Source organism: Glandiceps talaboti, chromosome 11 (assembly GCF_964340395.1).
Source record: "Glandiceps talaboti chromosome 11, keGlaTala1.1, whole genome shotgun sequence".
Classification (NCBI taxonomy): Eukaryota; Metazoa; Hemichordata; class Enteropneusta; family Spengelidae; genus Glandiceps; species Glandiceps talaboti.
Genome location: NC_135559.1, coordinates 2620760 through 2632230, shown reverse-complemented (window position 1 = coordinate 2632230; position 11471 = coordinate 2620760). Strand labels below are relative to the sequence as shown.

The 11471-nt window shown below is 38.6% G+C and overlaps 3 protein-coding genes across 3 annotated transcripts; 2 read left to right on the top strand and 1 right to left on the bottom strand.

Moving 5' to 3' along the window:
• Positions 1-895: 895 nt before the first annotated feature.
• LOC144442374 (histone H2B-like) lies at positions 896-1270 on the bottom strand. The gene has a single exon (XM_078131703.1). It carries the CDS (start codon positions 1268-1270, stop codon positions 896-898), a length of 375 nt encoding a protein of 124 aa, XP_077987829.1.
• Positions 1271-1636: 366 nt separating this feature from the next.
• On the top strand, positions 1637-2014 carry LOC144442209 (histone H2A). The gene has a single exon (XM_078131490.1). It carries the CDS (start codon positions 1637-1639, stop codon positions 2012-2014), a length of 378 nt encoding a protein of 125 aa, XP_077987616.1.
• Positions 2015-4146: 2132 nt separating this feature from the next.
• LOC144442508 (thymidylate kinase-like) lies at positions 4147-10726 on the top strand. The gene is made up of 6 exons (XM_078131867.1): positions 4147-4157; positions 5948-6093; positions 7091-7199; positions 7955-8045; positions 8867-9055; positions 10562-10726. Exons 1-6 carry the CDS (start codon positions 4147-4149, stop codon positions 10685-10687), a joined length of 672 nt encoding a protein of 223 aa, XP_077987993.1. The 3' UTR covers positions 10688-10726.
• The last annotated feature ends 745 nt before the right edge of the window (positions 10727-11471 follow it).

Below are 11471 nucleotides of genomic sequence, written 5' to 3'. Positions count from 1 at the left end.
CACACACACAAACAAACACTACCCCCAAATACAATGTAGTCACCAAAGGAGTGGTATCTCCATTGGTGACTATTGGGGGGGGGGGTAGTATTTGTTTGTTTGTTGTTTACTTGCTTATTTCTATATTTAAACAAAACTAACTGAGCCAGGGCGGTATCTCCATTGGTAAAAGTATACTGTTTCATTTACTGATTGACCACATTAGAAAGTCCACATGCTAGGCTTGTAAATAAACCAATTGAAACAACATACTTTTACACTTGAAATGAATGCTATAAATGAGTGTAGCACACAGAGAAAGTAATACTTCGGTGTACTTGTTGTATTTGGGAGATAGTGTGTGCGTGTTGTTGTTTATTCATATATTTATCTGCTCATCAATCGGTTTAATTGTTTATGTTTATGTTCGTTTGTTTACTTGTATTTGTAAACAAAACTGAGCCTGAGCTCCCTGTGGTAGTACCTTCTAGCCCTCGTATGCATATTTGCAACGCAGCATGAAGACGTGATACGCACTCGTACTCTTGAACCACCAAAGTTTAAATACTCTGACCACGTCTTTTCGCGTGTGACCCGTGCATTCAGTGTATATGCACGTCATCATTACGCGCCAGACAGCCAAATCCTACACGTAGACTCTAAGGACTAGCTCTACTACATTTGCTATCCTATCATATATAAACTGACATTTTGATTTTCAATTTCGTTGTCAAAATGTCATTTAGGATAGCAAATAGTGGTAGCGGTAGTCTTTAACTCTACGTGTAGGCTACACGCAATCATCCGTTGCACTATCATACACTAGTATTTTACGACAAGTTTCAGTAGTTCTCTTTTTGGAGGATGTGGTGGCCCTGAAAAGGACCGTTTGGTTTGTGTATGCTGGGCATACGATTTACTTGGAGCTGGTGTACTTTGTGACGGCTTTGGTTCCCTCACTGACGGCGTGCTTGGCAAGCTCACCGGGCAACAAGAGACGTACAGCAGTCTGGATCTCTCTGCTGGTGATGGTGGATCTTTTGTTGTACTGTGCAAGGCGGGAAGCTTCAGCGGCAATACGTTCGAAGATGTCGTTGACGAAGCTGTTCATGATAGACATGGCTTTGGAGGAGATACCAGTGTCTGGGTGAACCTGCTTCATGACTTTGTAGATGTAGATACCATAGCTTTCCTTCCTTCGTCTCTTTCTCTTCTTCTTGTCACCACTACGGGCAGCTGGTGGGGCCTTACCGGCCTTCTTGACGGCTTTACCACTTCCTTTGGGAGGCATACTTGTAACTAGAACCAGTAGGTTAGAATACCATAAAGTCATAAACTACCCTATATTTATATACACATGAATGCAAATGAGGGATTCTAAACTACAAGGCAAGGCGGGAAATACAACGACCGCAAACGAAAACAACATTTAAGTAGTTAAGCATATCATAGACAACAAGTCTGTGGTTTATATTGTCTGGTCAGACATATGTGTCAGACAATATATAAATTAGCACCCCGTCGCTAATGGACCTTGACCCTTTGTCTGCTCTTTGATTGGTCAAATGTGTCTGTCGTCAGGATCCTTTTGAAATGTATTAATACGTGCGTTTCGGCGGCATTTTCAACAGTCTAATAAATTTCTGATAGAGTAATCATGTCTGGACGTGGTAAAGGAGGCAAAGCAAAGGGTAAGGCAAAGAGCCGTTCCAGCCGTGCTGGTCTGCAGTTCCCAGTTGGCCGTGTTCACCGTTTCCTTCGTAAAGGCAACTACGCTCAGCGTGTTGGTGCTGGTGCCCCAGTCTACTTGGCTGCCGTACTCGAATACTTGGCCGCTGAAATCCTGGAGTTGGCAGGAAACGCCGCCCGTGACAACAAGAAAACCAGAATCATCCCACGTCACTTGCAGTTGGCTGTCCGTAATGACGAAGAATTGAACAAGCTTCTGGGAGGTGTTACCATCGCCCAGGGTGGTGTATTGCCAAACATTCAGGCAGTACTCTTGCCCAAGAAGACCCAAGCCAAATCCAAATAATTTGTATGCCCAAGCATACACAAACCAAACGGCCCTTTTCAGGGCCACCACATCCTCCAAAAGAGAACTACCTTTACCAAAACCCATAGTATATTGAATTTTTATAGTAAATTTATGTTTTAGCAGATTGGAAGGTGTAGAATTATTCTCTGACGAGTACCCTGACTAGAAGTCATTCATTGTCTGAGATTGTATTTAGATAGTGGCCAGTATATGAAGAGAAAATGTTGGTCACCGTAGGGGAGTGCAGCGCTGTAAGTGTGGATGATGTTCATGTTGGATGTTATGAAAATGAAATATACAAAACAAAAAAGAGAAAGTAGACAAATACGAAGTCAAAGAACTTAAACGCAAAAGGAAATTGCAAATACAATTAACGGGGGGGGGGGGGTGGAGAGAATGACGGATCAACTCGCCCAACTCTTTACAATATAATTTACCTATGCATATATGAAATCGAAGCCAGTAGTACTCAGTTTGGAGGGTCTGTGGTATCTCGTATTCCACTAAGGGACCGGACAGAATTTACGGCAGGGGGGCTGGGGAGAAATTGGGGGGGGGGGGGCATGAAAAAATGGGAGGCTTGAAGGGGGGGGGCATGGAAATTCTCATGGTTTGAAAGGGGGGCCGCGAAATATTTTGTCATTGAAAAAAATTAATATGTTAGAAAATTTAGCATTGCATGAGATCGCCTTTAATATTGAATATCTACACTTTCATTTATGTATTAAAATGGAAGTGTGTACGTTTGTATGTACCTATTTAGTGAAGCATAAAAACACTACTCAAGATTAATTTGATACACCCTGAATTACTCTTATACACACACACACACACACACATGTATACATACAAACATACATACATTTTAGCACTGTGGAAACAGATTCAGTGTGTAATTACCATCAAGGATACATATGTATATATATATATGTATATATGGTAATATACTAGCATAGGACATATTCTTGAGTTTCAATCTCAGACTCACTAGAGTCTGAAGATGTGAGGCAAGAATTGTCTTTCTTTCTATCTAAAACCAGTGAAATTAAACTATTTCCCTCCTCAGCAGCATCAAATGCATCTATCTGTACTAAATATTGTAAAGCATTTAGATGTCTGCGTGGTGTTAAGTGTTTTTTCATCAGTGACTTTGCACTAACTTTGGTAGTTGCCTTCTGGCCGTATTTTCCTACAACCTTATCCACAAGTTGTTCACTAAAACAGTTAACAACAGTCTTTTTGCTTGACTAATTGTTCTTTTCTCTTTCCTTCTTCTTACTTTTCTTTTATTTTCCTTCTTTCTCCTTGTCTTCCTGTGTCGTTCGCTAACAACAACTTCATTCTGTGGGAATCTTCTTGCAATGATGTCACTTGTATGAGAAACATCATTTTGTTTGGCTTTCACTAAACCAAGCCAATGTTTCAGAGTATCAAGTTTACTTGTTATATATTTGTTTTCACTACCAGCAAATGGCCGCTCACTGTGATTGTCATCAAACAGTTCCCTTCTCCTGTTTTCTAAAAGATCATGTAGTTCTTCTAGACTTTTATGTTTGATTGCTGTTCCCATCATGAAGTCACAAATGCCTGACACTATAGGTTTAAATTTGTATGGTATTGGAACTGAAAGCATATTGATTACATCTAAGTATTCCACAACATTCTGAATTTCTTTGCACTTTCATGAAGTCACAAATGTCTTACATTTACATGTGTATTGGTAATGCATTTGGTGTAGGAAAGTGAAAGCTATATTTGTCAGACCTCAGTGTGCATAAAATCCTTAGTTTGCTAGCACTTCATGACATCACAAATGTCTGACATTAGATAGTTATTGTGTTATGAGTATAAATAGATATTTGAATACACTATGTAGGTGATGTGATGTGATGTCCTTAGATACTCGACTCCCCGCAAATGTCCCCACTACAGTTTTTCACAAATCACGCATGTGAATGTGTGTTTACTCTGTGTCTGTGTTTCTGTGTATGTATCAGTGAATGACAGTTAAAACCACCACATCAAATGCCTTGGTATTAAGTGATGACTACTTATGGTGTCTATCTACTTATGGTGTCTATCTAGTTGGGAAATAAACAAGATTATACCACATGTGTATGATTACATGTATGGTCAAAATGTTTTATTTTGTTTTGTTTTCTAAAAAACTTCCTCTACAACTACTAAGTTGTTTGGGCTGAAATAGTAACATAATAGCAGTACCAAAAGAAATATTACAGTTAACGTTGTGCTACAGTAACAAAAAAATTTGTACTCTTTTTAGTTATTGTAGGGGGCAGGATATTGTACACTTTCTTCTTCTTCTTTTTTTTGGGGGGGCATGAAATTGTTATACTTTTGAAAGGGGGGGCTGTTAAATTTTGGTCACAGTGGATGGGGGGGGGGGCAGGAAAAAAACCAAGTCATCAGAGATAATTTCTCCCCAGCCCCCCCCCCCCCCCCCCCCCTGCCGTAAATTCTGTCCGGTCCCTAATGAAGTGCCACTTGAGCTGTAAACACTTACTACAATACTTAGACACGTCTCCAAAACCCATACCCGTACGCGCGGGAGTCGTAAGCGTGTCAGTCGCTAATATTCTCCCAGGTTATTATTATTATTTCTTATTTGGGTTGTAAACATTATAAAATCCTAATGTGAAAAGTGATATTCCATGACTGAGGAAAGTTGTTGTGCTAGTATAAGTTCTAGATCTAGAAAACACTCATCCAAAAGCCACACCACTTTCTGCTACGAAATGTTACATTAGCTACGCTTCAACTGGCCACGTGCGTAGGTAAAATCATGTAAATTGTTCGGTCATTCCACTGTTTACATACTGGGAATGCTGTCATTCCAGTTCCAAAGCATTGAAAATGCTGTCGTACCACTTATTGTATAGAGTGGCGGCTGTCATTCCACTGGTTTTACAGTGCAGAGGGTGTCCTTCAACTAACTGAATGTAAAAAAGGCTGTCATTCCACTGTTTACATACTGGAAATGCTGTCATTCATTTTCTGTCATTCGGGTTGTCATTTGTTCTAGTGTCACCCTATTACACTTATGTACCCAAATAGAATTGTCAATTTTTGTACGACGGTTGCGTAAAGTTATAAGCCTATCTTATCTTATCTTATCTATTATTGGTTTCTGCCATTTTTTCCTTCAAATATTTAAATCACTCTTTGATCTAGTTTGCCTAGAAACTAGTTCTGCTTGCAGACGGAGACTTGTTTGAGTCACTATCGATCGCGCCCCGCGGTCCTATACTAGCCATTAGTTGTGGTGTTGTTGCTGGCGATTTTTTTTCCTCGGAAGTACGCCCTCTGTGGCAATATTTATACATTCCATGGTCATGTTTTTTTGTAATCTGTACCATGTGTGTACTACTACTAGACTGTAGAAAGTACCCGTCGATGGTTGTCCGTAACCATCCCAGTGCATTCGCTCTCCACGGGTGAGTATTTTCCGATGCAGATACCGGTGACAGTATTTTGTGAATATTCGTAAATGCCTCATAACGTCATTGCTTTATTTGTATTATGACCATCCTTGAATAGAATATTAGCCCACAAGTGACTGTGGGTGATATGTAGGAATAATCATCATCTTATACTGTTGATAGAGGTCCAAGACCTGTAGAAAGTGCCACACTCATACAAGCAAAGCTAGTTCAGTTGAGTGGAGGGATAAGGTTTCCGTGGATAATAAAATCCCTTTAGTTCATCATGTGTACCGACAGAGCGTCATCCCGCCTTATCCACAGAAACCTGTGGCAACTATCGAGGTCAAAGGTTACACATGGACGATAAAAGGCATAGAAGGACTAAGATGTGATTGGTCGGTACGCGGTATTGTGTGGCGCCAAACTACAAACTACAGAAGAGGGATCGCCAATTGAGACCTCCTTGTTAGGTAAAACGGAATCGTAGAATGTCTAGAATTATTGGGAAAGCTAGTAGAGGAGCGCTGGTCGTTTTGGAAGGCTGCGACAGAAGTGGAAAATCGACACAATGCCAGAAACTAGTTGAAGCTCTTCGAGAAAGTGGAGGAAAGGCAGAACTTGTGAGGTTTCCTGGTACGTAAATTTAGATTTCTAGTCAACCTCAAGGCCACAATATTTGTCTTTGAGGTTCTATTCAGTTCATTTAAGAAACAAACGGTATCCAGGTTCTGTGTATCCATGGTGTATCCCAATGACAATAACACCCACGTCGTTTGTTTACTGATCTAGTGTTGGCAATATTTTTTTTATATGTCTACGTGTGACAGTGAGTGTGATCATGGATCATAATAGATGTTGACTCATGCCATGATACGTGAGTGTCAGCTAGAGTCAGTCATGAATGTATGGCTGGCTGCAGAGAACGCTAAGCAATTGAACAAATACCTCCATATATGTACCTGCCACACTGTTTGGCACTCACGTGTCATGGTCATTGAGACTGTTAGTACATTCACACATATTTAGACAATATTTAAACTGTTTACCCCAACTATGGAAGTATCACCTACTTCAATGCCCCAACATCAGTGTGTCCTCTAATTTTGTTGTTCTGGGTCAAAATGATAAAAACTGGCATTTCTTGTGAGTCACCACATATTAACATAGACGATTTGAATCCTGTTCCCGATCCAATTACATTTAAGATCATAGTCAATTCAATTCAGAAATAATTGCAGAATATAAAAGTATAACATTTCAATATCAAGTCTTTTAAAATTTCTCAATTTGTTTTAGATTGTGTGTCTGTGTAGCCTTCAGGGCTCACTATAATAACAGTAGTCCCATGTCCACAGACTACCAATACTTCTCATGGGCTACCGTAGGTTGCAGTTAATAGCCTGCTCAGGCTACCACCATGCGATGATTTTAAGGATGGAAGATTTACAGACATATTTCCAATAGAGGAACTCTGTTTTCAGTTCAGGAATATAGGACTATTGGTCACAACCTTGGGCTACCATTTTCTGAAATAGGTAGCCCACTAGGACTACCAAAGAAAAAATTTAATTTTGAGCCCTGGATTTCTTTTTCATTAATTCATACAGTTTTTATTTTTTTATCCCAACAGATCGCAGTACAGCCATTGGTAAAGTTATCAATGACTATTTGGGTAAACGATGTGAACTAGAAGATCATGCTGTACATTTGTTGTTCTGTGCAAATCGTTGGGAATTAGTGTAAGTAAAAACGAAGCGACTTGTTCACAATTATCCTGTCATCATCACAAAGGCTTAATCACATTTGTCCCAACTGATGACCCCCAACCAACCACCTTAGACATCAACATACACTCAACACATTACATAGATGATGATAACGATCTGATTTTAGAGGCTGTTTGAATTAGGCTATGGTCAGAATTTACCTGTAATACCCATATAGTGAGATACCTAGATCGTCCTCTGGTAAGGTACATAGTTTGTAAGGTACACCGTGATGGGCGTCCTCACACATCAGTTTGGGTGCAGTGGAATGACACGACATATCTTACAGTCTATCTCAGATCTGGGCCAGTGATCATAGTAATATATAAAACATTGAAATGATGAAAACCAGTGTTAAAGGCCAAGTTTTCAATCCCAGGTTCTCATATTATCATTATCTCGTCAGTGGAGCCATAAAGATCACCTAGGATCGTTCTTTTGTCTGAGACCCACCTTTTCTATAATTCTGCCAGACCACCGTTTTTCACATCCAAGTTTTATTCCTAATCTGAAGTGAGCCTTCAAAATCCAATACCATGTGGTCAGCTTCTCACATGAAATCCAGTTTTGTCATTTTGACCAAACACATAGTGATGAAGCCTATTTGTGTCAACATTTCAATGTGCATTGTGATTTGCACTCTAATGACAACCTTTTCTTTAACTAATTTCTCATAATTTGATGTTCCTTTGATTGAAAAGAGTAAAATGTTGTTTGCTTCTTTACAGACCAAGAATGAAGCAGTTATTAGAGAATGGCACTACACTTATAGTAGATCGGTATGCATACTCTGGGGTTGCATTTACTGCAGCAAAAGAGGTAACTGATTCAATATACCTTAGTCCAGTTACTACCAAACCAGAAAGATAATAATAATGATAATAATAATATAATAAGGCCAAAAAAAGAAGAATTGTTTCTGGTCAGCCTGTCCATCACTTAAATACCCTCGTTACGATCTTATTTTTTCATGTTTGTTCAGCCCATGCAGTCTGCAGATCTGGGGGAGAAACACAGAAATAACCCTCCCTACACTTCAGTGAAGAAGACTGCAGAGCCAATCATGAACAAGCAAATGACATCTGCCCCACATACACACTTGCTCTAAAGTACTAAATAAAAAGAACAGTAACTGTCATAAATAGTAGATTGAGTGACAGGTTTGTTGAGAATAACATTTTTTTTTTTAATTTGTGTTGTCGCACCGCATTAGACAAACTGTTCTCCTTTTTTTGGCCTATTAATATTGATTTTTATATAGTGCTTTCTCACTCTGCTTTACAATTATTACCCCTGGCACGGGTCTTTAGCAGCACAGTGGCCCTTTATACTTCATCAACTCCCTGGGGAGCATACAATCCATTACAGCCTTTATAAGCACATAGGATTAAAGCATTCACATTGCAACCGCTATCCTACCAGGTCCGCAAATTATACAGCTGGGTTGACTGAGGTGCGTTTGTGGTTCAAATCTTGCCCAAGGACATTTTTCAAACACAGCAGCACCAGTGATATAGACACATTGTAGTGACGTAGAATGACAAGGGTATAAATTCCATATTTTTTGTTCATCTTGGCTTGGGCATGATATAATAAACCATGTTTGAACTGTTCTTCTAAACCTTGTTTCTTGTTGACAGGGTCTTGATATAGACTGGTGTAAAGAACCCGAGAGAGGACTACCCAAACCAGATCTTGTACTCTATTTAACTCTTAGTCCTGAAGAGGCTGCCAAGAGAGCTGAATTTGGAGGAGAGCGTTACGAACAAACAGACTTCCAACGACGAGTGGCTGAGAATTATAAACATTTACATGAAAAGGACTGGAAGGTAAGAATAAGATTAAGCAATAACCCCCCCCCCCCCCCCCATGGGAATGGTTTACCCCAAGGTTTTGACAGTTGATGACATATACACATGAGCATCAGCGAATGTCTATATGGAGTCAACTGGTCAAAAACAAGGGATTATATGTGATTCAAATGATGTTTCCATTCTACTGCATGGGGGGTGGGGGGGGGGTATACAATAAAATCTTTACGACCCAGATATGGATTTTGTTAACATTAGGACTCTAGAGTACAGTTGACAGGCCCTTCCCCACACAATCTTGTCCACAAAACCTATATCAGAGCTGTAAAACTTAAATATATAAAAAATAAAATGAGAATGGTTAGCTCCTCAAAAAATGACTTTTTAATAGTATAGATAATCTGATATGTAACACTTGTCCAAAAGAGCTGATAAAATGCAAAAATCAATGAAAACAATTGAACTGTAAGAGGAATGGACATAATAGTGTTTATACAGTTAGACATAGTCGATAAACATAAGTGTGTTGAGTCCAAAGTCTGGTTTAATATGAAGTATGTGTTGTAGGAAGATAAAAGATTTCATGGTTTGGCCACTAGAAGTGCTGTTCACAGGCCCTTTTGAGGTCTTAGTATGGGCTTGAATAGTTGAGTACTGTAGCATATAGACAGCATGTACAAATTTACCACTCATTTTCAACATTGTTGCCGTTGTACTACAGTTTCATTTGTGACTACCAGTAATCAAAACATGGCATTACTACTGTAAGGCTCTTTTAAGAACACACACAGTTGTTTTACACACATCAGGGACCTCCTCATGGCCATCAACTAAAACACATTTTATCGTTCCTGGATGTTGCTACGTGCATAATATCAATACTAATTATCACAACTGCCATTGAAAATACATGTAAGTTAACACATCTGAGGAGAATCATGGCACTTTGAAAGATTGAGCAGGAAGATATTCAAAGCTGGCCTGAAGTCCTTCTGTAGACACCTGTGGTTATATATGGATGAAAGTCATATAGAACACCCCTTTGTTTGTCTTTATTACCATGTATGTATTGTTATGCTAATCACATTATGAATATTAATGAACTCATGAATATTAATTCTGTCCAGTTACAGTTGGGCTGAGGTTCCTGACACATTTTGTTCACTGCTTCATGCATAGCCATATGATAAGTGGCCATGACTCTCACTTTGTCAAAACTTGCGATGCTTATCTGAGAAATACCCAGAATGTTGGTAAATGGATTATGGGGTATTGTTATTGGAATCTGGTCAGTTTTGATACAAGATTCTTATCGACTAATTCTCTCCTCAACTGATAGTTGGCCAATTCATTTTTTTTTTTGCAGCTCAATTCATTTTCACTGTAAAAACAAATTAATCTGTGCTTTCCCTGAACAAATAAACCAAGGACTGTCATATATTTTGCTGACTATACTGTGTATCATGACACTATCCACAGTAATAACAACTTTGTCTACATCATCTCCTCCTCTCTCTATTACAGACTATAGATGCCAGTCAGAGTATAGAAGACCTTCACAGACAAATTAAACATATTGTCTCTAGTAAAGTCAATGAAATTGAACAACAGGGAGAAGAAATTGGCAAATTATGGATAAAAGATAACTAATTAATTATTCAATATTTACATTTTCATTGAAAAGCTCACCTGGCTGCCAATTTGCATTATAGTTTGTATGTAAATTTGTATGTATCAATAACATGGCAATTTGCATAGTGATTTGCATAATGGTCTGCATGTCTTCAACATTGAAACTTACTCTAACATATTTATATTTAACACATGGATATTGGGATCAGATATTTCTCTTCATGTGAAAATATTATAATACATAATACAGTTATTCAAAGATTACTCAAGGATAGAACACTTTGAAGCATGGCAGAAAGATGTCAAACTTTGCAGCCTAGGGGGCAAGGACTGTCTTAGCACTACGCTTTCTTTATGGTAGAGAGAACACTACTTAGTCTGTATGGTATGCAGTGTTGGGGTGTCCTCACACATCGGACAACCCCTAGGAACAAGACCATTGAGGGCTGAGTGATACTGTAGATCTATGGTAGAATCATAATGTAACATATCTTTGATCGTGTCTTGGCAAACAGATGAATGAATAATTATTACAAATAAAAATATTAATCTAATGATTTGTGTCCTTACGATTCAGTTGTTTCTGTTCTGTTGTTTGATTGTTAATGGTGTGATAATTGCTTGTTTTTCTCTTAAATTTCTTAAACTTTGAAAATTAAGAAATTTTGTGTGTTGTGATTACAAAAGGAATTGTTTAATAAAGATTATAACAACTTTATGGTATATGATTGACAGTGTTGTGTACTTGTCATATTTGCATACGTGTGTGTCATTTTCTGTGGTCATTTACAATATTTTTACA